The sequence below is a fragment of the Sylvia atricapilla genome, chromosome 22 (assembly GCF_009819655.1).
Source record: "Sylvia atricapilla isolate bSylAtr1 chromosome 22, bSylAtr1.pri, whole genome shotgun sequence".
NCBI classification, from domain to species: domain Eukaryota; kingdom Metazoa; phylum Chordata; class Aves; order Passeriformes; family Sylviidae; genus Sylvia; species Sylvia atricapilla.
The window spans coordinates 474,110-499,933 of record NC_089161.1 but is presented as its reverse complement, the minus strand read 5'-3'; the positions used below and the strand labels follow the sequence as shown (position 1 = coordinate 499,933).

The following is a 25,824-nucleotide window of genomic DNA, read 5'->3' as shown; positions in this document are numbered from 1 at the left end:
CAAACCTGAACAGAAGGAGCTCTCAAAGCTCGATCCTTTCCCTTTTTCCTGGTGCTGAAGAGCACATCCAGTGTCCCAAGTGCTCCCACCCGGGGCTCCTGGGGCAGGGCGAGGGCAGGCAGATGCAGACAGATGCAGGCAGATGCAGACAGATGCAGGCAGATGCAGGCAGATGCAGGCAGATGCTGGCTCGCTCCAGGGTGTGGTGACTCACCAGAGGAGAATGCTGTGCTGTAGGCACAGGGACAAGGTGTGAGTAGGAAGCCTGTAGGGAAGGGGAACCTCTCCCACCAAGAATTTGTGCCTTGTACCCTCCACTTGTGTGCTTCCCAGGCAGCCAGTGAAATGAAAACCATGTGAGGGGTGGAGCAGGAGGGCAGGGATTTATGGCCTGTTTTATAGGAGATGATATAAAGCACTTTTATGTCAACTTCTCTGTTGTGTTCATTTCCTTTCTCCTTCTCTTGCTCTTTCCTTGGCCACAGGCAGGAGGAGCAGAGCAGGAGGGATCCCGGCTCTCTGCAATCTCAGAATAAACCCACCCATGGCAGATTTAATAACTCGACCTATGGAAAGCCTGTGGTCAGTGCCCAGCCTCTCTGTTCCCACTCCATTTACGGTGGGAAACAAAAGCTGGAGCCAGGGCACGTCTTTGTGCCCTGGGCACATCACTCTGCTCGGTTCACCAGCCCTTCCAACAGCTGGGCTGAAATGTGCCCCAAACGCCACCTTTTCATCTGGTCCTCGGGCTTCCACCGCAGATTTAATCCCATCGCAAGACCTACCCGGCTCCCAGCCTGAGGGGATGAGGCAGGGAAGGGCAGGAGAATTAGTCCTGTTCCATGGATTTATAGAGCTGGTAACAGCTGGCTGCAGGGGGTGACCTTGGCGTGTGCTGCCCACTGAAGGGAACAGGTGACTCTGTGGAAAATGCCATTATTTGGGGTACTTCACACTCCTTTGTCACCCCTGCCTGAAACAATGAGGAAAGGCAAAGGCTGAGAACGGGTTAAGAGGGAAGAAGGGGAAGCAGCACGAGCAGATTTTGAGAAATGGATTAGTGCGTTCAAGGCAAAGGGCAGCCTGTGGATGTATGTCACCCAAAGGGGACTGAACAGTGACCTCATGCTGCTCGTCACACACAGTCCCGTCCCTCCCATAAGTGCCGCGTGCTGCAGCTCCTCTGGCTGAAGGAGTCTCTGCCATGGCTCTGTCACACCCCTGCCCATGGCTCTGTGTCACCCCTGTCCATGGCTCTGTCACACCCCTGTCCCTGGCTCTGTGTCACACCCCTGTCCATGGCTCTGTCACACCCCTGCCCATGGCTCTGTGTCACACCCCTGTCCCTGGCTCTGTCACACCCCTGTCCCTGGCTCTGTGTCACCCCTGTCCATGGCTCTGTGTCACACCCCTGCCCATGGCTCTGTCACACCCCTGCCATGGCTCTGTGTCACACCCCTGCCCATGGCTCTGTGTCACCCCTGCCATGCCTCTGTCACACTCCTGTCCCTGGCTCTGTGTCACACTCCTGTCCCTGGCTCTGTCACACTCCTGTCCCTGGCTCTGTCACACTCCTGTCCATGGCTCTGTCACACCCCTGCCATGGCTCTGTGTCACACTCCTGCCCATGGCTCTGTCACACCCCTGTCCCTGGCTCTGTCACACCCCTGCCATGGCTCTGTGTCACACTCCTGTCCATGGCTCTATGTCACACCCCTGTCCATGGCTCTGTCACACTCCTGTCCCTGGCTCTGTGTCACACCCCTGTCCCTGGCTCTGTCACACCCCTGCCATGGCTCTGTGTCACACCCCTGTCCGTGGCTCTGTGTTACACTCCTGCCATGGCTCTGTCACACCCCTGCCATGGCTCTGTCACACTCCTGTCCATGGCTCTGTCACACTCCTGTCCATGGCTCTGTGTCACACCCCTGCCATGGCTCCGTGTCACACCGAGCCACCACCGAGCCCTGCAGGGGCCAGGGACGTGCGGCAGGATGCTGAGGCTCAGGTGGGGCTTTGCCTCATACTTTACGCACTTGTGCAAACCCTTCATTCGCCCCGGGGTGAGTGTGTGAGCCCGGGTGACACACGGAGCCACAGCCCTGTCCCGGCTGCAGCTCCCCACTGCTCCCTGCTCCTTCAGCCGGCAGTTTCAGGGACAAACCCCGGAGGAAGTATCACAGACTGAATTCGAGCAGTGCTTTGGGTGCCAGAGACCCAGATCGGTGCCCAGAGGCTCCGAGGGGAGTGCCCAGAGGCTGCAGTGCCTTGGGGGTCCTCGGGAACAGCCTGTGCTCAGCCTGCCTCCTTCCCTGTGTTCCTGGAGCCCCCTTAGGGCAGCGCAGAGAGGTGCCAGGTGAGGGGGTGTGATGGTGCAGGAGCTGAAGGAGCAGGGGAGCCCTGAGCCTCAGCCTGGCACAGCTCTGGGCTCCGGGCACGGGCTGAGCTGCAGCCAGTGTGGCTTCTCAGGCAGCTTTTTACTGAGCCCTTTATGGGACTGCCCGGGGCAGGGGCAGCCCCTTCCCCCTGCCTCATCCTCCTTCCTCAGCCCCCTGCCCCTGTCTCATCCCCCTGCCTCAGCCCCCTTCCCCCTGCCTCATCCCCCTGCCTCAGCCCCCTGCCCCTGCCCCATCCCGGTGCTGGGCTCTTTTACAAGCAGGATCTGAAGCCAGTGTTTAGCTGTCGCCCAGGTGACAGCTCAAACACTCCTCACCTCGGGGCAGGGGGAGCTGGGGGGCAGAGCTGGGGCCGGGGGCTGAGGAAATGAGCTTTGCACCCAGCCAGGACATCGCAGAGCACCGGAGAGCTCGGAGAGAATCCCCACACAGGCGCCTCGTTCAGCCCTCAGCTCACACGCAAACCCCTGAGCATCCCCAGCCTCTGCTTCTCCCAACCCCAAAAAGGCACGAGGCAAAGGCAGCACCCCAGTGCCCCCCTGGGATGGACCCTCTGTCTGCTCTGACACACTCTGGGAGTGCCACAGGCACACAGCCCTGCAGGACACTGCTCCAGAGCCACAGCTCCAGCTGAGGTGCAAGGACAGCTCACAGAGCCCTCCATCCCTGCAGGGGATTGCTGGCAGCACCCAGCAATCCCAGTTCCAGCCCCTGACTGCGGTCACAAGGAGCACTGTCTGGGTACAGAGGACACTGTCAGGGCTCCTGCAGCCCCCAGAACAACCGTGCTCATCTCCCAGGCCAAAACACAGTGCTGGCAGTGTTGCTGCTTGGTGTGTCACGACCACAGGAAAACCTTTCCAAGGCTGTAAGCTGCATCCAGTAAATCACCAGGGACTGGCTGGCAGCTCTGTGCTCCCTGCCCTGCACACCACAGCCACACTGAGATGTGCCACATTCACAGGCAAGCCCCAAAACCCCTCTCCTGATCCCTGTTCCCCCAGGAAATGCTGTGGCCCTGGTCAGGGAGGAGCAGCGCTGTGAAGCCTCAGGAGGCTTTACCATGGCACTGCCTGAGGTTGTGGCCCGTGGGGTTTGACCAGTGTTGACACAGAAAGTGTTTATGGCCCGTGCTCTGAGGTGAGCTGTGATCCCCCGTTCTGTCATTTGTCCATCACGGAACAGCCCCATCACCTGTCAGGAGAGCTCTCAGCTCCAGGGACACCCAGCAGTGGGACAGAGTTCCCACAGTCACAGACAAGCTTCACTGTCCTGTATCAAAATACAAATTCTCACCCTCACCTCGCATGGGGAAATGCATCAGCTTTGCTCCTGACCCTGTTTGCCTGCAGAGGCTCCTGCTGCAGCTGCAGCACTGTGGTTTTAGCAGGCAGATCATTCTGCTTTGTCCTCCCCTTCCAGCTGCAGCCCACGGCTGTCCCAGCCCTGGCCCTGGAGGTGAGGCTGTGATGTTTTGGAGCCCTTGCACTCAAAGGGGCATTGAAGCCCATCAGGAAGGGGTAAGGTCAGGTATTTCCTCTGGGCTGGGTGCCCAGCAGCTCTGCAGGAAGGGATTTTCCAAGGCCCCTTCGGAGAGCGGGGCCAGTGCTGCTGTGTGCCACAGCAGGAGCAGAGGAGGCTCTTGCCAAGCCCCTCTGGAGCCCTGATCAAACACTTTGGGGCTCCTCCTCTGTGCTGGGAGATGAAACCCCTCCTCCCATCAGTCTGGGTGCCCAATGCCCAGTTCAGACCCAGTCTAGACGCAGCGGGGTATTTATAACCTTGGCACACGGCGTGGCAGCCACTGGGGTATAAACAGCGTCCCAAAGCCATGAGGCACCGAGTTATTTATACACCCAAGTGCTGAGGGCAGCAACCAGAGCCCCCAGGGAGGAGTCACAGAGTGCTGGGCACAGCGAGGAGCTGCACTGCCCAGGGTCTAACCCAGCCCCTGAGCCCCAGTGACCACATCTCCCTGGGGACTTCCAGTATCCAGGGATTAATTTGATTTTACCTGTTACCACAAGGAATTAAAATGAGTGAGGAGCAGCTTAATGGCTCAGCCATTACCTGAGATGTGGGCAGATCTCCGTCCTCTCACGACACCAAAACCCCCACGTTGAGCAGGTAAAATCCTCAATGAAGCTCTGCTGACAGCCTGACGCAGCACAAGTAAGAACTGACAAATTTATGACAGTGACACAAGCCAGGGTCTCGACTGCCTCTTGAACACAAGAGAAATGGGTGCAGGGAGGGAGTGAGGCATCACTGAACAGTCAGCCTCTGCATCTCCTTGCAATTAATTCAGTTTATGCACCACAGGTGCAGTCCACTGCTCAGCAAGGTTTGGGTGACACTGGCCTGAGCTGACAAAGCAGATAAAGATCTGGCTGAGAACACAGAAGGATTACAGAATGATTTGTTCCAGAGTATTGGCCTGTTTGCGGGTAAAACTGCTCTCCTTGGTCCCCTGGACTGAAACGGGATGGGAGCACATTATTTCTGCCTGGAGCTTCCAGCCAGCTCTGCTTTCCTTGTGGAAGCCACATGCACAGAGTCGGCTCACAGAGTGACTATGTCCATCCTGGCCTCGATGCAGGAATCAGGTGAGGGCTTTAGGTGCTGCTCCCTGTCCCCCAGTGGCTCTCTGGTGTGCTGTGGCTGCGTCCTGCCTGTGCCAAGCCTCAGGGAGCAGGGTGGCCCTGGGGACAGCCCGGCAGGGACAGGCCAGGGGGACACGAGGGAGGCACTGCTGACAGGCTGAAGGAAGTTTCCATGTCACGTCTTCCTCCAGCCCTTGGGGACAAGGAGTGTGCGGCCAGGACTGCTGTCCCCTCTCCTCTCCTGCTCCACAGCGTTTGGGTGATGCCTCTGGGAGGGGAGAACCGGTTCTGCAGCTCACCCCGGGGAGCAGGGGGGGAACCGGTGTGGCAATAAATACCCGTCTGTGTCCTTTGGGTGCCCTACATGTCACGAAACACCTCGACCTTCCACCCGGAAAGAAATTTGTACAGACATCATAATTGGCTCTAATAACAGCCTGCAGAAGCACGGTACTTTCTCCCGGGAATCCCAGGCTCTGGGCAAACCTCTGACCTGCAAACCTCAGCCCCGAGCACGGAGGTGTCACTGTCACTCCGAGATGGATTACCCCCGCGGAAAGTCACTGCCCAAGCATTAGCTCATCCCAGAAGTCAGAGAAAGGTCAAGGAGCCGAGTGCTGCAGTCACTGGGACAGGGGCCCTTCTCCTGGCAGGGCTCTGGGGTGCCAGGGCTGTGCTTTCGGGTGTCTGCTGCCCTTCTGTGAGGAGATCCAGCCCTGGGCACAGAGGGGAAGGCAGCACAGGGCAGGCACTCCAGCTCTTGGGATGCTCCTGGTTTCCAGCGGCAGCAGCCGGGCTGGGATGTGTCAGCACAAGGGATGTCAGGGATGTGTCAGCACAGCCCCACTGTGCCCTGAGCCGGGACAGATGGCACCAGCCCGGGCTCTGGGGCCGGGGCTGGAGGAGAAAAGGAGTGTGCAGCACAGCCGGGCAGGCTGAGGAGCCCTGCACTCTGTGGGGAAGGCACAAGGCTCTTTCCCTGGTTTGGAATCTGTGTGTTCTGCTGGAGCGTGCCTTCCCTCACCGAGAGGAGGGATCCTGGGATTGGCTTATTCTGCTGCAGACCCCGGCCCCTGTGAGCTGATTTCTCCCTGTTTGGTGTGCAGACACTGCCCTGGCCCCGTGACAGGGGATCATGGTGGAGCAGTTATAAATATCCATCAGCCAGGGGCCGTGTTACTCACAGCAGAGTGTCAGCCCAAGTGCTCCCGTCAGGAAACTGCACTTCCACCCTCCGTGTGCCTCACCCTCTGCTCCCTTGCTGGTATCTGAGCTATGAACTCCTCTGCCCCGAGCTGTTTTCTCTCCAGTTCCCGCTGGTCCCCTTGCTCCAGAAGGTGAGGGGACTGAGAGATGGAGCCCCTGGCTCTGCTGAGGACATCCTTCCATTGCTCCTCTCCTAGTGAGGACATCCTTCCCCGGGTTCCTCTCCTGGTGAGGACATCCTTCCCTGGGCTCTGGTGAGGACATGGGCTCCTCTCCTGGTGAGGACATCCTTCCATTGCTCCTCTCCTGGTGAGGACATCCTTCCATTGCTCCTCTCCTGGTGAGGACATCCTTCCCTGGGCTCCTCTCCTGGTGAGGACATCCTTCCATTGCTCCTCTCCTGGTGAGGACATCCTTCCATTGCTCCTCTCCTGCTGAGGACATCCTTCCCTGGGCCCTCTCCTGGTGAGGACATCCTTCCCTGGGCCCTCTCCTGGTGAGGACATCCTTCCCTGGGCCCTCTCCTGCTGAGGACATCCTTCCCTGGCCCCTCTCCTGCCCACCTTCAGGAGGTTCAGGGCAGGGACAAAACCCAGGAGATTTTGGCCATGGAGCAGCCACAGTCGGGTGGTAGCAGTGAGTCAGAGCAGGCAGAATAAGGGATGGAAAGTCACAGCTCTGAGGTGCTCAGGACAAACTGCCCGAGCTGGGGAGAAACCCAGGGGAGGCAGCAGGGACTCTCTGAGCACAGCATCTGTCTGCTTGGCCCAGCCCCAGCCCCAGCCCCAGGGAATCTCTGCTGGGACACAGGACTGAGGCTGGGCCGGTTTTAGGCAGCAGGGAAAAGGCTGGAAGGGTGAGGATGCTGGTCCCAAAGAGACAGCTGAGACCACAGAGAAGTAAACGTTACACAATTGTGTTTTACAGAGACCCAGGGCAGGTGACGGGGAGGGCAGGGTTGTTTTACCCCGGAGTATCTGTACCAGCTCTTCTCAGGAGTTCCTGAGCACAAGACTCACTTACACAAGTTCCTAATATAGCAGGTTATATGATCATGGGCCATGCTTTCAAAAATTTTGACTCACCCTTTTGTCCACTGCTAATGGTAAAGGTCTTTACTCTGTGGAAACTCTTCCTACCAGAGATTGAACTGACTCAAGGGAACATTTATTTTGGGAGACTGTCCTTTAAAAAGAAAACAGGGTGAAAAAAAAAAAATCAGCTCTGAGTGCTATTCACGTTTATTCACGTCTGAAATGAACTGCTTCCTGTGCAGACAGAGCAAGGCAGAAACCAGGCAACACCCAAAGCAGCACCGTGTCCTGCTGAAGAGAGCTCTGCACTGGAATTCCAGAGGCTGTGGCTCCGTTCCCAGCTCTGCCCCGGCCTTTTGCTGCCCTTCAGGGAATGAATTCATTGCTCCGTGCCTCAGTTTCCCTGCTCTGTCCCAGGCAATGACACACTCCTGTCAGGGGGCTGCTCCTGAGGGTGTGGAATATCACTTCCAAACATCACTGCCGGGAAGGTGTTAAATATCCCCTCTGGGGGGTTTGCCTAATTCAGCCTCAGCTCATCCCATTCCTGCTCTGCTTCCTGCACTTCATTCCCTCTAAAGGATCCTGTGCTTCAAACACTCGTCCTGAGAATTAGGAGGGGAACAAAGCAATAAGTGAACAAACCACAGCTCCATCAGCCAGGAAGAAAAAAAAAACCACTACCAACAAAAATCGCAGACAAAGAGACTTATTTGGCTAGGTGACATCCTGCCCAGAAATTCCCCTTTGCCCGAGATGCATCTTGCGGAGGGAAGCGTTTGGTGTGCTCAGTTTGGGGAGCAGGGGGAGATGGAAACAGCACAGGAATGAACTCCTGCAGCTGGGGAGGAGAAGGGTGACCCCAGCAAGGTCCCCTCGGAAGGCAGAAAAACCCCCGGGTTTTCCTCCCTGTGCTCCCCAAGGCAGCGGGGCTGGGGCTGGCTGTGGCACCCCGAGGGGTGGGCTCAGATCCTGCCCCAGGTGTGAGGTTTGAGATCCTGCCCCAGGGGTGTGGGTTCAGATCCTGTCCCAGGTCTGTGGTGGGCCCAGATCCTGCCCCAGGTGTGTGGGTGTTTGAGATCCTGCCCCAGGTGTGTCCTGCCCCAGGTGTGGGGTGTGTTCAGATCCTGCCCCAGGTGTGTGGTGGGTTCAGATCCTGCCCCAGGTGTTTGGTGGGCTCAGATCCTGCCCCAGGTGGGTGGTTGGAGATCCTGCCCCAGGTGTGTCCTGCCCCAGGTGTGTGGTGGGCTCAGATCCTGTCCCAGGTGTGTGGTGGGCTCAGATCCTGCCCCAGGTGGGTGTTTGGGTTCTGCCTTCATCGGTGGCCAACAGCTTTGACACAGAAGTGATCCCCTCCTTTCCACCCAGACGAAATATTTTTGGCAGAAGAGAAAGTGAAATCGCTCCCCACAGCCCTCTCTTCTCTCTCTGGTTTTACTGCACACAAACATCCTCACTTCCTTCGTGCTGCAGGTGGATGAAAAGGACCTTTCAGAGTGGCCCGGGGTGCTCCGGCAGAACAGCGTTAAAGGCACGACTGTCAGTGTTTAGCTCTGCTGCATGGGCCCCCAAGCAGAAAACAAGAGAGAAAAGGCAATAAAGAGAAAGCAAGGTGCAGGGTGACTGTAACAGAGCTGCTGTGATGCTCTGAGGTGGACCTGACATCGTCTCTCTCTGGGAGCAGCAGTTAAAACCTTTCATTTTTTGTTAAATAAAGGGTCATGTAATCCAAAGAACAGGTCTGTCCAGGGCTGACTCGCGGTGGGATGACACGGGGGAGATGGCAGGGTGTTATTTCTGTCATCACAGCCTGACAGGGAGAACTGCAGCCAGGCCAGGAAGGAGCAGAGGATCAGCCTGGGGAGGCCAAAGCCCCAAGAACTCATCCCAGGGTGGGACTGAGACCCTGTGTGTGCCCAGAGCCCCTCAGTGAAATGGGGGTGACATTGTGAGCCCCAGCCCACCAGCCTCTGCAGGACCCCAAAGCCCCTGACAGAATTGCTGCGCAGCAGCAGCACAGAGCTGGTGGATTTGGGGCTGCATTTCTTTTTTTTTTTTTTTTTTTTTTTTTTTCCTCTTGAAAACACTGAAGAGATGAGCAGCTGAAAGAGTAACCAGCGTAGTTCACTGCCTTCTTTAGAAAGGCCTGGTGGAATCCCAGCCAGGGAGGGAGAAGGGCTTGGGAGGGAGATGAGAAGTGCTGCTGATGCCAAATCCAGGCAGAGAATTTGGCATGAAGGTGGTAAAAGCATCCACCCCTCTCACACTTATTTGTGAGGAGAGGAAAGAAAAATTAATAAAGAAAAGGAAAAGAGAGGGGAAAAAAAAAAAAAGGGGGAAGAGGGGAAAAAAAAAAAAAGAAGGAGAGAGGGAGGGAACAGCAACCCAACGTGGTTGGAATAACTCAGCTCACTGTGGCCTGTCCAACAACAGCCCTGGCGGGTCATAAAACAGCCTCTCACATCCATGTGGTTTTTGCTGCTAGGAGACAAGGGACAAAACACACAGCCTCACACCAGCCTCTATAAAACCTTACATTCCCCCTCAGAGCCAGAGTTCATCTGAAGAATTCACATCACCTAATTAGAACCGAGTTTTAAAGTAATCAGAAATAGTAAAGTAGAAAAAAACCAAATAGCCCCTTTCCTTTCGTCGCTCCTTTTTCTGATTTTAGTTACCATAAAAATAGAAAAGTACCTTTCTGACTCTTTCCCAGGCAGGATTTCCCCGCAGAGGTTTTGCTGGCAGCTCCTGAGCCCTGTGAAGGTTCAGTCCTTTCCTGTCCTGGTGCCCAGGCAGGTGTGGCCCATTCCCCCTGCTGAGAGCTGCTCACCTGGGGGCACCAGGAGACCCCAGCTGCTGCTGGCCCCTGCGGGTTGTTTCACTGCCCAGAGGATAGACAGCCAATATTTGCTGTTACAGACACTGTGATAATGCATCTCTTTGATTTTCATCTTTTTATATCTTTATGTACTTCAAATATTTATATCTTTTATGTATTTATATATTTCAGTTGGGATGAGACGTGCAGTGCTGGAGGTGCTTACACTGGTGTTGTCCCTTTGTCACCAAGACCCTCCCAGCTTACCTGAGGGAGTGCAGCACACAGGATTTCCTTTGGGTGGGGAGGCACAATCCCTGCTCCTCCAAAACCTCCCAGTGCAGTTTTATCTGTTTTATCTGTACATCCCCCTGCTGCCCCTGCCCGGGGCCTGCGGCTCCTCGGGGCTCTGAAAAACCCTGGGAAAGTCACATCAGGGCTGTGAAAAGCCTGTTCCGGGGCTGCAGAGCCCCAAGGGCTGGCCAGCACTGCTTTGTGTTGGCTTTGTGGCTGAGGTGTCCCGGGAGCTCTGAGCAGGGCCAGGCTGTGCCCGTGGGCTGGGTTCTGTTGTTCTGTGAGAAAAGCTCATTCCTGCTGGGGGCATCACAGCCTGGCTCCCTGAGAGAGCAGCTCGGGGTCCCTGGCAGGGAGGGTCACCCTGGACATATTGACAGGGAGGATGGGACACCCTGGTCACCCTGGCAGGGAGGGTGGGTCACTCTGATCACCCCGACAGGGAGGATAGGTCACCCTGGACACACTGAACACCCTGGCAGGGAGGGTGGGTGACCCTGATCACCCTGACAGGGAGGATAGGTCACTCTGGACACCCTGACAGGGAGGGTGGGTCACCCTGACAGAGAAGGTGGGTCACCCTGGACATCCTGGACACTCTGGCAGGGAGGGTGCATCACCCTGGACACCCTGACAGAGAGGATGGGTCACCCTGGATACTCTGGACACACTGACAGGGATGGTGGGTCACTCTGGACACCCTGACAGGGAGGATGGATTGGCCTTGGACACTCTGGCAGGGAGGGTGGGTCACCCTGGTCATCCTGAAAGGGAGGTTGGATCACCCTGGACACATTGACAGGGAGGATGGGTCACCCTGGACACCCTGAACACCCTGACAGGGAGGATGGGTCACCCTGGTCACCCTGCAGGCTGCAGCTGTATCCTCCCCACTTGCATTTTCCTTCATCACACCTCAAGCAGCGGCTGCCCCTCCTCTCCCTGCAGCCCCAAATCTACTGCCCTCCTGGTGTGTGCTGCCCACCCCGTGCCCAGGGGATGGGGAGGGGGCTTTAACACCCGCCCCCTGCCCCAGGCACTGTGTGTGCCGGAGCCTTGGGCTGCTCTGGGGCTGTGTGACGGAGCTCTGCAGCTGAATGCCACCCCAGAGCCCCTCAGCACCCCCAGGGCCAGCAGCAGGGGCTGGGCTGGAGGCTCTGAGCTCAGGGAGACCCGGAGGACGCTGTTACCTGAGCGAGGAGGAGCAGACAGAGCACAGGAGCCCCGAGGATGCCGTGCTCAGAGGATGAGAGGGGAAAGAGTCAGTTCCTGACAAGCAGCTCCAAACAAAGCCATCGTTCTGAGTGAGGCTGTGCCCCTCTTTCACAAGGGCTCACCTGGAAAATCCATCTGCTCCTTCCCCCTCCTCGGCCACTCCTCTGCCCTGGCCAAATGGGGACATTGGTGAGACACCGAAAAGCACCTTTATTTGTCAAGAGAGAATCAGCCCATCAAAAACTTCTTAAGCTTCATGATTTTCTTTCTTTTATTTTTTTTCCCTGATCTGCTCCTTCAGCCTTCAGCACCTGCCTTTAGGAAAAGATCAGTCTGTGCTCTGAGTGAGGATTAATGCTCTAAAAGGAGCATTAATTAGAAGGATTAATGCAATCAGAGGAGCTCTGCACAGGGAGGAGAGCCCAGGGCAGTGCTGCACAGCTCTGCACTGCTGCAACCAAGAGCAGGAGCTGTGAGAAACTTCTCCTTCCCCCGGGGAAATCCAGCTGAAGATCCACGCAGTGAAAGCCACGAGAGGCACAAAAACGTGTTCAGCTCCTCTGGGAGGAGATGCACAACATAACTGTGATGGATGGAGCCAGGTTTCAACCCTGACATTCCTGAGACACTGGGCATCCCCTGGCACTGCCCAGGCAGCTCAATCCCACCCAAAAGCTGGCAGAGGAGGAGGGAACTGAGCAGCCCTCACAGCCCCAGCCTCTCCCAAGTTCACTGGACAGCAGAAGGGAGGAAAACAAAAAAAACCCCAAAGCCCCAAGAGTGTTTTTATTTATGATCGTGTTCATGGGCCACTCTGTGTCTAGACAGCTGGTGTTAGCATCTGAAGCTGTCCTGGAATCTAAACCACCATTTATCTGCGGGGAAAATAAAGCCCTGGATTAAACAGTCCATAAAAATAATCTGGGAATTGACACGGGGCCCAAGGAGACCAAAGGTAACACGATCTAGAGCAGGAACCTTTGTTTGTCTTGGCTGCGGGGATGTTTTCTCAGAAAACCGAACTAAGCAAAACAACTTCCCCAGAACCACCACCCCCAAATCATTTGGCTTCAGACGAGTGTTTCCTTTTGCTGCTTCTCCTCCCACCTTTGTCTGATGGCTTTGAGCATGTCCCTATCCACAGCAACATCCAAACACGGCAGATGGAGACGTGGGGCAGGGGCAGCTCCTGCTCTTGGCTCTCTGAGCTGCTGTTCTCCTGCAGGGGATGCTCCCCAGTGCTGAAACCTCCAATTTTACCTCACTAGTGCTAAAACCTCCAATTTTACCTGACTAGTGCCCAACATGGGGTTTTCTCACGTGGCCATTCTGGCAGACCCTAAATGAATGGCTCATACCCCTAATGGAAGTGCCAGTTATACTTGGTGGTCCCATTTTAACGTTTAATCCGAGGAAATCTGCCATTGTAACCTAATGCAGGCAGTAAAGAGTGAGAGAAAAGGTCAGGGCTGGATTAGGATGAGGGCTTAAAGCAAGAGACAGCAAAAACATCACTGGATTTAGGTGCTTCTCTTACAAATCAGCCTTCCCAGCTCCGAGGAGCAGGCTGGAAATGCAGCTGCACCTTGGTGGCACACCCAGAGCAGGGCTCTCATGCCCAGCTGTGACACAGAGCTCACACACAGCCTGGTGCACACTGCCTGTGCTCTAAAACCCAGCCAAGAAATGTGCTAGGTAGGAAATATTCCCTTGTTTAGAGCCCTTTGGAGTGCAGAGAGCAGCCAGCACAAAGGGCTGTGAGCTCCAGGTTAATGCTCAGCCTCCTTCCTCCTTGTTCTCTGCAATCTCTGGAGCCTCCTGACTGCTGGACATGGGAAAGCCTTTTTTAAAAAATGTATTTTCATATTCTCAGTGAACTGTAAGGGTTAGGGCAGGAACCTCCCAGCTCCAGCATTTCCTACTCTCTGCTGGCTTTTAAAGCAGGAAAGTTCCCACAGGGCCACTCTCAGTGGGGACCAATTTTGGTGCTGCAGGACCCAAATTAGGGGCCCGTGGTCCTGACTCAGGATGGCCAAAGCTGTCCTGGTGACAGAGATGAGCTCAGAGCCTGAAAAGACAAATTCCAGAGTGCAGAGAGCAAAGGATGTTTTCCTTTCCTCTGGACAAACCAGGAGTTTCTGGCAGGCCCAGGCAGCACAGTCTGTCCACTCTGGCAGTCCCCTGGACGTCCACAAGTGTGTTTGCACATGCAGCCTGCCTTGGTTACTCCATCCCTCTGCACGAGAATGTGGCCAGGAGGAAGGATATCTGAGAGAACTGAGAAGCAGCAGAGGCTGCTGCTTCCCTCCCACGACTTGCAGCAGCATTTGGAGCCCCTGGGAAAAGAGCCCGAGGAAATCCCCCTCTGTGCTCAGCCCCAGCTCTCATCCACCAACAGCTCAGGACCCTCAGACCTTCCCTTCCCTTCCCTTCCCTTCCCTTCCCTTCCCTTCCCTTCCCTTCCCTTCCCTTCCCTTCCCTTCCCTTCCCTTCCCTTCCCTTCCCTTCCCTTCCCTTCCCTTCCCTTCCCAAACCTTCCCAAACCTTCCCAAACCTTCCCTTCCCAAACCCTCCCTTCCCAAACCTTCCCACTGAGGATTCTGAGCCTTTGCCAAGGGCATCTGCTGAAAGAGTCACGCCTCAAAGGATTTTTCTGCTGAAAGAGTCACACCTCAAAGCCTTTTCCTGCCCGGTGTTTTTGCATCCTGCCTTCTCCCCGGGTTAGCTGTGCCCCTTCAGTGTCCATCCCCTCCTGGAGAGGCTGGTGAACACCGCTCTGGGAGACACTGTGCTGCTGCTCAGCTCCTCTGAACGGAGATTAAACTCGCTGGGAGGTGAATCACAGCCTGCCTCGGCATTCTCACGCTTGTTTAGGTTGCAAACGCCCCGCCTGTTTGAGCACAATATTATTGTATTTGCCTTTGCTGTTTGTAGAGAAAGATCCACCCCTTGTGCTTACCGAGAGGGTTTTGTGATTAGTGCCAGTGCCAGGCAACCTGAGAGAGGACAACAAGTTTATTCTAGTGGAGGCCGTGGTTAGTCTTGGTTTTGGAGTGCAGAACACAGTGAGCAAACACAGACACAAGCAGACACAGACCTGAAGCACGTGTGCCACAAGTCTCTGCTGGAAATGTCAGGAATCCCCAGGATCCACGATCCAGATCCACCTCAGGAGTGTCTGAGCTGTGGGATGCAGCTCCTCAGGGTGGGCTCCTGTCCTGTCTCCCACCCTTTCCAACCCCAGATGATTTGCACTTCTCTATTTTTTTATAAACACGAATAAACCAGTCAGACTGAGTATGAAGAATCACCTTCATTGCACTCACAGGGATCTTCTCAGCAGCACTTCACTTTGGAAGAGGCAGCTGCCCTCTGTGAGAGCACTGATTGAAAACATCCACATTTGTCCAAGTAGGATGGACCACAAGTGCTCATCCTTCCAGGCTCTCCTCTGCAATCAGCTGTAAATTTAATTCCTGGCATTCTGTACATTTAACTTTCACTTTCCTCTTGTGCAGCACAGTTCCAGTCGGTTTTCTCTGAAGACCCTTTCACAAAGTGAACCACCCCCAGCTCTCTGCTGGGAGGGTTTGCAGTGCCAGTGGTGTTATCAAACACACAGCCAATAATAACTCCTGAAATCCCTGCACCAGGGCAGAATGAGAACTGTCCAAGTGTCGGCCTCAGGGATGGAATTTCCTCACTTGTCTGCTCCTTACCTGTGCTCCCCTGGGTTCCCAGAAAGCTCACTAAACAAAACAAACCTTCAGAATGTTTCACATGATTAACTGCCTCTGCTGCTGATGTGTGCAGCCCACCCGGGTGTCTAGACACTGAAAAACACGGATCATGTTTAGGAGCAGCAGCTGGGACTCCTCAAGTGTCTGCAGGATCTGGGATGAAGGAGAAACAGACCTTATCAATACCTGGTGCTTCTCCTCCAAGGAAAACACCCAGCCTGGGGCAGGAAAGGAACCTTCTGCCGTGGTGGGTGGCACTTCACCTGCAGCCCACAGCGGGGTCTGAGCTCGCCAAGCTCCTGTTTGGAGAGAGGACAGAGAGCTGACACCTGTCCCCATCCCTGAGCAGAGCTGACACCGGCCTGGAGTGACACTCCTGGTTCAGATCCCTCAGCAGAGGTGACATCAGCCAGGAGTGACACTCCTGGTCAGAGAGGTGACACCAGAGGTGACACCAGCCTGGAGTGACACTCCTGGTCCAGAGAGGTGACACCAGAGGTGACACCGGCCTGGAGTGACACTCCTGGTTCAGAGAGGTGACACCAGAGGTGACAGCAGCCTGGAGTGACACTCCTGGTCAGAGAGGTGACACCGGCCTGGAGTGACACTCCTGGTTCAGAGAGGTGACACCAGAGGTGACAGCAGCCCGGCAGTGACACTCCTGGTCAGAGGTGACACCAGAGGTGACAGCAGCCTGGAGTGACACTCCTGGTCCAGAGAGGTGACACCAGCCCGGCAGTGACACTCCTGGTCAGAGGTGACACCAGAGGTGACAGCAGCCCGGCAGTGACACTCCTGGTTTGTTCCTGCAGGGTGGGAGCAGCCCCGGGCTGCCACAGGAACAGGACGCTCAGGGCAGCCCCAGCACGGGCTGGAGCAGCAAACTGTAAAACATCAGGCAGACAAAACATCTGGCAGCTGCTTCAAATAGTTCTCTGTCTGCAGGGCAGACAAGGCTGCAGCAGTTCAGAATGAAAACACGTGCAAAGGCAGGAGCACAGCTCCAGTGTGTTTTGTGCAAGCCTTGAATGAGTTTTGCTCCTTTCAGCACGGTTTTGGACGCCAAGAAAGGCTGTGCTTTTGGGTTAGGGTTTTAATTTTAATAAACTTTTCTAAATAAATCACTCTGTTTCCTTCTGCAGTCAGAGCAATTTTGGCACAGATCAGCAGCACTGGCTGTGCCTGGGAGCTGCTCCTCAAAATCGCCTTACCTTACACAGGAGAAAAGGTGTGACTGCCAAAATCAGTCCTGAAAAGTGTGACACACGTTCCTTCCAGCCCCCACATCCCCGGGAAAGGGAAAACTGCCCGGTGCTGGCAGAGCCTTGGAACAGCCTGGGCTCCAGCAGGGAACTTGTGTGAGCTCAGGAAATTCAATCCCCGCAGACAGAGGAGACAATCTGCAGTTGTCCTCCTCCTGCGGGTTCCCTGCCGCTGTCACACCTTTGATCAGCACCCACAGGCACAGGGATGTGCAGGAACCTGCACCCAGGACAGAATTCCCCCTGGGGAGGACCCCAAGGCTGCCAAAGGAGGATGAGGTGTTTCCTTATCAGCCACTCAACTCCTCCACTGAACGCTGAACACTTCCCCAGGCACAAATGACACCCACAAAGCCCCAGCTCTCAGGAAGAAGCAAAAGCTCCTGCACAGCCCCAGGATGCCAGTGCTGTGTGCAGGGTGGCCCCAGCACAGGCAGAGCCAGGAGCCCCCCAAAAACCACAGAACACCCCCATAAACAGGCTGGCAGAGCCAGGAACTCCCCAAAAAACACAGAACAGCTCCATGGGCAGGGCCAGGAGCTCCCCAAAACCACAGACCAGCTCCACAGGCAGGGTCAGGAGCCCCCCAAAAACACAGAACAGCTCCATAGGCAGAGCCAGGAGCCCCCCAAAAACACAGAACACTGCCATAGGCAGAGCCAGGAGCCCCCCAAAAAACCACAGAACAGCTCCACAGGCAGAGCCAGGAGACCCCCAAAAACCACAGAACAGCTCCATGGGCAGGCTGGCAGGCCCAGGAGCCCCCCAAAACCCACAGAACATCCCCATAGGCAGGCTGCCAGGGCCAGGAGCTCCCCAAAAACCACAGAACAGCTCCACAGGCAGAGCCAGGAGCCCCCCAAAACCACAGAACAGCTCCACAGGCAGGGCCAGGAGCCCCCCAAAACCCACAGAACAGCTCCATGGGCAGAGCCAGGAGCTCCCCAAAACCCACAGAACAGCTCCACAGGCAGAGCCAGGAGCTCCCCAAAACCACAGAACAGCTCCACAGGCAGAGCCAGGAGCTCCCCAAAACCACAGAACAGCTCCACAGGCAGGGCCAGGAGCCCCCCAAAACCACAGAACAGCTCCAGAGGCAGAGCCAGGAGCCCCCCAAACACCACAGACCACTCCATTGCACAGCCCTGGAGAGGCAGAGCAGCAGCAGCAGGGGCTGGCAGGGCAGCAGGGCTGCCTCTCCAGGTGCTCCCTGCAGAACTTGCAGCTTTTGCTGCTGCCCACAAAGGCAGAGGTGGCCCTGGCAGGGCTGGGCTGGAGGCAGGGCAGCAGAGCAGCAGGGATTTATGAGGATTTGCTCATCTGTGATATCATCTGTTGATCCCAGCAGGTCCAAGCCCCAGCCCATGACTTCCTCCCCAGTTGCCATGGCACTGTACATAAACACTGCAGGCTCCAGGTCATTGCTTTCAAATATTCCATGCAGCTGGAACACGAGGCTGTTTGGGTGTCTGGAGCTGAGCATGAACTAATTCCTGAGCGTTCTGCAGCCGCCCCAGCCCCTGCAGCCACACTGCCAGCCCTGACTGCAGGGGACAGGGACAGGGACAGGCCACCAGCACAGCCTCTGCTGCCTGCAGCACAGCACCAGTGCCACTGCTGGACGTGCTGGAGCTCAGCACCCACAAACCCTGGCCTTAATCACGTGCTTCTCCACGTCTAAGAGGCATCCAAAATTAAAATAATAAATTGAAAAAAAATTTCTTGTCCTGCCTAGAGACAAGAAAGCACTTGCCTTTTCCTGAGCCCTTCTGCCCACCACCCTCCTTGGGCTGTAGCTGAGCCTCAGGCTGCAGCTGTGAACTGATTAAAACATCTGGACTCCTCACACAGACAGAAGTGTTGGACAGGAGGAGCACTGGGAGCTTCATCCTCATGGACAGAGGCATCAGCACAGCTGGAGAGGCTGAGCCTCAGTGCTGACAGTGTGGGGACATCTCTGCCTCCATGGCTGCTGAGAGGGCACAGCAAACAGCTGGAAAAGCAGCTGGAAACCAAGGTCCAGCAGGAGCCCAGAGCTGTCCCAGCACAGAATATATCCATCTCCATCTCACTCAGAGCTGTCCCAGCACAGAATATATTCATCTGCATCTCACTCAGAGGTGTCCCAGCACAGAATATATCCATCTCCATCTCACTCAGAGGTGTCCCAGCACAGAATATATCCATCTGCATCTCACCCAGGGATGTCCCAGAACAGATTTCATTAATCCCCATCTCACCCAGGGATGTCCCAGCACAGATTTCATTAATCTCCATCTCACCCAGGGCTGTCCCAGCACAGAATATATTCATCCCCATCTCACCCAGGGATGTCCCAGCACAGAATATATCCATCTCCATCTCACCCAGGGATGTCCCAGCACAGAATATATCCAGCCTCATCTCACCCAGGGATGTCCCAGCACAGAATATATCCATCTCCATCTCACCCAGGGATGTCCCAGCACAGAATATATTCATCCCCATCTCACCCAGGACTGTCCCAGAACAGAATATATTCATCCCCATCTCACCCAGGGATGTCCCAGCACAGAATATATCCATCTCCATCTTCCCCAGGGCTGTCCCAGCACAGATTTCACTCAGCCCCACCTCACCCAGCCCAGAGTCTATTCTGCCCCACCTCTGGGGCTCCAGTGGCAGCTGCACACACTCAGCTCCCCACACCTCAGCCCTGCACAGCCCTTGGAGATGCAGCTCTCAGTTGCTGCTCCTCCAAGCAGAGAGAAGGCAGCCCCTGCTCTGCCAGTCTGGGCAGGCTCCTCGGGAATAAACCCACTGCTGGTGCAGGAACAAGGCACGAGGAAATCTGATCACCTCATGGAAATAAAAACCCACCACCACGTAATATTTAATAAAGTTTATTAGGGTTACTGAGTATTATCTACAGTCATAAAATAGAAAGAATTTTCAGCTGTACAAAGTAATGTCCTGGTGAGGTGAGGAGAGATGGAAATGAGGGAGCACAAGGAGCATTAAAGAAGGGAGAACACAGCTCCTTCCCTGCACTTCTGGAAGACACTGGCTCCAATTGAAGGCAACCAAGTAGGGCTCCACACACACTGAATTTTGTGTCCCACCCTGGAACAGAAACTAGTACAAACCCCCAGGTTGAAAAAAAACTCATAGAATATTAGAATAAAAAAGGGGTACATCGCACCCCACCCAGTCTTGGCACCAAGTCTGTGCTTTAAAAAATATACTATGCAAGTAGTTTCTTTTCAAAAAGGTACCCTACAGCAGCTGTTTAAAACATGTTCTTATACATACACCACAAATATATATATTAACATTTTCAACAACTAAACTCATCTGTACCTACACAAAACTGAAGGGATAACTCAAAAGCAAAAAAAAAAACCAAACCAGACCAAACCAAAACAAAAACCAAAAACAAAAACAAAAACCAAAAAAAAAAAAAACCCACCAAAAAACAAAAACACACAAAAAAAACCAAAACACAAAAAAAACCCAAAAAAACCCCAAACCAAACAAAAAAAAAACCAAAAAAAAAAAAAAACCAAACCAAAAAAAACCAATCACACAAACATTTTTTTTTTCAAGGAAATTAAACACAAAGAAATGTGCAAAATAACCCCAGAAAGGCAGCATAGTAACCTGTGGAGAGGTCAGGAGAGCAGCTCCTGCTGCTAAAGGAGTGTCATCCTCGTTCCTTGGCTACTGAGGATCTATTTGGGATGTGCTGAATTGGCCTGAATTCCTCGTCCTGCTCACTGCAGTTCCCTCCTGCTCCTCAGCCTCTGCAGAGTTCTTCTGGCTGTGCCTGAGATCAGCCCTGGCCTCTGCTCGACCCTCCCAAAATTCCCCTGCAGCCATCCCCTCCTGGGCTCCCTGCTGGTGGCACTTGTGCAGCACAGTGTCCCCACTGTCACCTGGCTGTCCCTGCCCTGCTGCAGGGTTCAGAGCAGGTGAAGTCTCTCCGGGACAGAGCAGAGCCCCGCTGGGATGGATTTAAGCAGCTTATCCGAGAATTCCTCAGCAGAGGAAGGTGAACGTTTGTCTAAAGGCCACAGGGGACAGGAGCCACAGCTGGGGGACAGAGCTCCCACACACGGTGCCACCCCAGGGCACAGCTCTGCTCCCTGCTCCCAGCCCAGAGCTGCAGGTTTCAGCCTCCTGAAGACACAGGCTGGCTGCAAAACCAGCTCAGGGAAACCCTGGAGGGGGCAGAGTAGAGGCTGGGGCAGGAGGAGCAATGGTGAGGAGCAGGAAAGCAGCAGCCAGGACCTGTGGGACAGCAACAGAGCAAAGGGAGAGGTCCCAGCACAGCCACAACATCAGCAACTCATCACCTTCTCCAGACCAGGACGGCTCCTGGTGGAGGGGCTCTGGGTTTTGGTGTTTCAGGGCTTGGGGTTGGACTTTTATTGTTTTTTGGCTTTTAAAAACTCCTCAATTAATTCTTTATGGTATTCCAGACTCTTCCCAGCTCTGCTGGCCATCCTGAGCCTTTCTGCTCTTAACATTTCCACTCCTAATGACTCCTCCTTCCCCAGATTGTGTTTTTATTCTTCCTTTTATTCTTCTCTTCTTCTTCTTCTTCTTTCATTGTCATCCTTCCCTTCGGATGGTGCAGCAAACCCATTCCCTCGAGGCCCCTGAGCCCAGAGGAGGCAGCACAGCCTTTTCCAGGAGGAGCAGAGAAACACAGAACCTCTGCAAACGTCCCTTTTGTAGGCGCGAGTGCCTCCCCAGGAACAGAGCCGTGAGATAAATCATTTCTGTGATTTATCTGGCTGTGAGAGCAGCCCTGCCCAGGCTGCCCAGGGAGGGCACAGGGGCTGGAGCACAGGCTGTGGCCAGCAGCTCCAGCAGTGGGGGTGACCCCGGGGTGCAGAGCCCAGCCCTGGGCGGCTCAGCTCCATCCAGTCAGCACCTGGGTCATTGGTAGAGCAGGTAACTCTTGAGGGAGGCTGGCAGGGGCAGGGAGGGGATCTCAGTCAGTCTGTCCTTGCCCAGGGCAAGCCTCACTGCCCGCCGGCACAGGTCCATCAGAGGCAGGGGTTCAGCTGGGGAGAGAGAGCCGAGATGTTAACAGCCCAGCCCAGGGGGAAAAAATCACTTCTCTGCTTCTAAATACCCCCAGAAACCACAGCCAGCCCAAACCAGCCCAGCCCAGGGGAAAAAAAATCACTTCTCTGCTTCTAAATACCCCCAGAAACCACAGCCAGCCCAAACCAGCCCAGCCCAGGGGAAAAAATCACTTCTCTGCTTCTAAATACCCCCAGGAAACACAACAGCCCAAAACAGAGGGACAAATTCACTTTTCTGCTCCTAAATCCCCCCAGAAACCACAGCCAGCCCAAACCAGCCCAAAGGGATAAATTCACTTTTCTGCTTCTAAATACCCTCAGAAAACACAACAGCCCAGGGAACAAATTCACTTCTCTGCTCCCAAACCAGCCCAGCCCAGCCCAATGGGACAAATTCACTTCTCTGCTTCTAAATACCCCCAGAAACCACAGCCAGCCCAAACCAGCCCAGCCCAGCGGGATAAATTCCCTTTTCTGCTCCTAACCCCCCAGGAAACACAACAGGACACCTTCACTCTGCAGCTTCCAAACCTCCCCCAGGAAACACAACAGCCCAGCCCAAAGGGACACATTCATTTTCCGGCTTCTAAACCCCCAGAAGCACTGAGCAGGAGTGAATGGATGAAGGCAGCTCTGCAGGGCCTGAGCCATTCAGCAGCCTCAGCTCACCAACAACCTGCAGAGCAGGAGGTTTCTGTTTCAAGCCACACATGTGTGAATGAAACCACCCTAGAATGTCAACCGGAAGGTCCTCCTCTGCAATTCCATTCATTCCAGGCAGAACTCATCCTCCAGCTCATGCCTCTCACTGCAGTGCCCAGAAACTCCTGTAAGAGTCCCTGCAGTGAGAGGCCTGGGCACCCAGAAATGATTTATCTCACACAGGAGGCCAGCAGCTGTCAGCCCCTCCATTGACACTGCCCAGCTCCCAGGGAAAATAAAACCATCTGTCAAAGCTTCGTGTTCCTGTTTGCCCCAGCAGAGCCCCCCTGTGCCACGGGCTGGAAGGAGACAAGCCTTTGGCTACCTCTTTCTGCATCCTGTACTTAAAACCCTGAGTGAGTTGTTCAGGAATGGCCCACGGGCTGCTCAGGAGTCACTCAGAGGGTCAAAGGCAGAGCTCAAACATCCCAGCTGCACAGCAGGGAGACCCACATCAGCTCCTCACTGCCCCTGCTGCTGAGCATCAACACTGCTCAGCCTCAGGGGCTCGTCCTGCCCCAGAGAGGGGGACAGACCCCCCAGAGCAGGTCACTGGACATCCCCCTACTGCCCGAGGGCTCTGCCAGCACCGCTGGGAACCCTCCTGTGCTCTGAGCAGGCACCTCCAGGCACCCACAGGAGGGAGCTTGGCTGAGGAGCTGCAGTTCTCAGTGCCCTTGGTACATGCCTCCAGCTCCAGCCTCCAGTGCTGCATGCCAAATTCACCAGACTGCTCCCCCAGCTCCCTGAGCCCAGCATCCAGCACGTGTTGTGTGTCCCAAGGCTGCACCCAGCCCTGCTCCTGCTCCTGCCCCTGTCCCTGGCTGCTCCTGCCCCAGCCCTGCTCCTGCTCCTCACCCAGCCCTACCTGCTCCTGCTCCTCACCCAGCCCTGTCCTTCTCCTGCCCCATACAGGGTCTGTGCTGCCCCTTCCCCAGCCTCAGCTCTCTGCTCTGGCTGTGGCACTGCCCCAGAGCCCCTCCAGTGCCAGCACTGCTCTGCCACTTCCCACTGGAGCTTATTCTCAAACCACTGGGGCACAGGCTGGCTGCACTCAGAGCCTGCCCCAGTTCTCTCTGCTCTGCTCAGAGATGGTGGGACAGAGGCACCAGCATCCCGGGGACAAGGGCCTGACCCCCAGAGCCTTTAGATACGCACAGAACAAACACAGTTCAGCCCAGTGGCCTTAAAAGGAGAGGCTCTTGCACAGAGATGGAGGTTTGTCCTCACCTAGCTCGCACTGATAACCCTGTGTGACAGAGCAGAAGGGAAAGCAGACACAGACCTGAGCTCCTTCCATTCACAAGCCTCACAGTCACTGGACAGTGTTGCTATTGAGTGCTCAGAGCCAGACACCTTCTTTCTGTCTGTGCCAAAATAGCATCCAGTCCCTGCTGGCCTGGTGCCCACGACTCACTGCTCAGCTGAGAGCCCTCCAGCAGGAACTGCAGCCCTGGAGGTGGCCCTGTCCCTGCTCAGGGCAGCTCTGTGCCAGCACTGCCTGCCTTGCAGGGCAGCTGCAGGCTTTGCCTTTGACCCTCCAGCAAAGCCTGGAGCTGCTGACATTCTTTAGTTGTTGTGGCAGAAAGAGCTGGGCTTTCTTTGGGTGAGAAGATGCTCTGCCAAGAGCTCTCTGCTCCGTCCTGCAGAGCTGAGGTGTGTTTCTCAAAGCACTTGCAGGTTTTGCTGCTGTCCCTTTGCAAGGTTCTCCTGGTCATTCTGACAGCTCAGATTCTCTGGTGGCAGCTTTGCTGGACTCAGAGTTTACCAGATTACCATCAGAAGAGCCCCAGTGTGCTACAGCCCTTGGGCAGACACTGTTCTGGAATGCAGGGGAAACTACTCTTCATACCAATGCTGCCAAATTTATTTCACTAGCAGCATAAATCCAGATTTTAATCCACTTCCTTCACATCTCTCCTCCACCCTACCCAGAGGACTGAGTCACAGTCTGGCCCCATGGGAACTTCTGACTATGAGAGATAACAGACTTTAGCACATTTGGACGGCCAAATTTATTACTAAGCTTAGCTAGAGGTTGATGTGCCTGTTAGTAAAAGGCCTGGCATGCAAGTTGGGCTGACTACAGCATCCAGCCCCGTGCTAGAAAGGATCACACCCTTTCTGGTGTGAGTGAACTCTTCTGAAAGATGAAAAACATCCCCATTTTCTGAGATGAGGAAATCTGCCCCTATTCTTGCCTGCGAGGGACTTTAAACATCCCTTCACTATGTATTTAGGGAAGGGGATTGTCTCAGAGACTCTTTCCTGCAAAGAGACACCAGGATTCCAGTGCCAGCAATGCCACTGTCAGAAGAACGTTCCTGCTGCTCTTCTGGCAGCAGTAGAAGGTTCCCCATCTCAAGCTGGACAACTGGGGCATCCCCTTCTGCCAGCACACCCCTCCCCAAGCCCTGCCTGCTCCCTGCTGACAGCACAGGGGTGCTCTCAGACTGTGCATCCACCATCCAGGACTGCACCCAGCAATCCCACCGCTGGCACCAGCCCTCTGCTCTCCAGAGAGAGGAGAGACCCTCCCCAGGAGGGCCCAGGCAGGCAGCACAGGAGCCATACTCACGGTCCAGGCCGTTCAAGTAGCACATCCTGATCTCACAGTGGCCCCACACGGCGCTCACCACCGGGTAGAGCTTCTTCCCCTTGAGTCCTCGGAAGGCCACCCCCATGTACTGCCCGTCCACGATGAAGCTCAGGGTGCCATCGTCCATGTCCAGCACCACCAGGAAGGAGTCTGGCACGATGAAGGTCTCGTCGGGCTCCAAGAAGGCGGGGTAGGTCTTGCTGGGCTGGTTCTTGCCGTCGTGGTAGAGCCTGTTACGGCCCAGGTCCCAGCCCCAGGACTCGTGGTTGTTGCCCACCAGCGTGGTGTAGCCCACCGAGTGCAGGGGCGCCTCGGCCGTGGCCACCCCCACCACGGCGTGGGTGCCCCGCTGGCGCATGGCCCAGGTGATCTGCCACACGTGCAGCCCCCGCGTGTAGCCCACCTTGCCCCTGATGGCGTCCGTGCTCTGGGCCACGGGGTGCCGGTGGAACATGAGCTTGTCGTCCTCCTTCACGAACACGTTCAGGGAGCGGTCGTCGTTGTTCCACGAGTGCAGCAGCTGCACCTCGTAGGACACGGGGGGCATGTCCAGCAGCAGCTCCAGCCGCGTGGGCTTGCTGTAGTCCAGCCCCTGCAGCTCCTGTTTCAGGGGCCTGTACGCAGGGTCCCTCATGTCCACCGTCTTGATGCCGCCCGTGACCTTCTGGCCCATGCTGAGCGCTGCTCTGGCCTCCTCACAGGCTCATGGGCTGGCCTCTGCTGTCATCCAGCCCCGCAGAGGAGGCGGTTGCCAGGACACTCTGGCAGGATGGGCACCGCTCACTGCTGCCTAATGGATGGAAAGAACAACAAGAGACGAGTTAAACATTACCGCGTCCGCAGGGAGCAGCGGTCACCTGTCCGTCCCAGCCACAAG

General features: G+C 55.5%; 2 protein-coding genes across 2 annotated transcripts in view; one reads left to right on the top strand and one right to left on the bottom strand.

Moving 5' to 3' along the window:
• Positions 1 to 25,824, top strand: part of CLSTN1 (calsyntenin 1) — a 225,498-nt gene that overhangs the window by 121,434 nt on the left and 78,240 nt on the right. The gene's annotated exons all lie outside the window — the stretch shown is intronic.
• On the bottom strand, positions 21,373 to 25,733 carry SPSB1 (splA/ryanodine receptor domain and SOCS box containing 1). The gene is made up of 2 exons (XM_066334213.1): positions 24,927 to 25,733; positions 21,373 to 21,622 (listed from the first exon to the last, which is right to left on the bottom strand). The coding sequence occupies exons 1-2, from the start codon at positions 25,618 to 25,620 to the stop codon at positions 21,495 to 21,497; spliced, it is 822 nt and encodes a 273-aa protein (XP_066190310.1). The 5' UTR covers positions 25,621 to 25,733; the 3' UTR covers positions 21,373 to 21,494.

Coding starts and splice junctions, on each gene's coding strand:
- SPSB1 (XM_066334213.1), bottom strand. CDS start 25,620: ATGGGCCAGAAGGTCACGGGCGGCATCAAGACGGTGGACATGAGGGAC. Junction 21,623..24,926: donor CTACTTGAACGGCCTGGACC/GTGAGTATGGCT, acceptor CTCTCTCCCCAG/CTGAACCCCTGCCTCTGATG.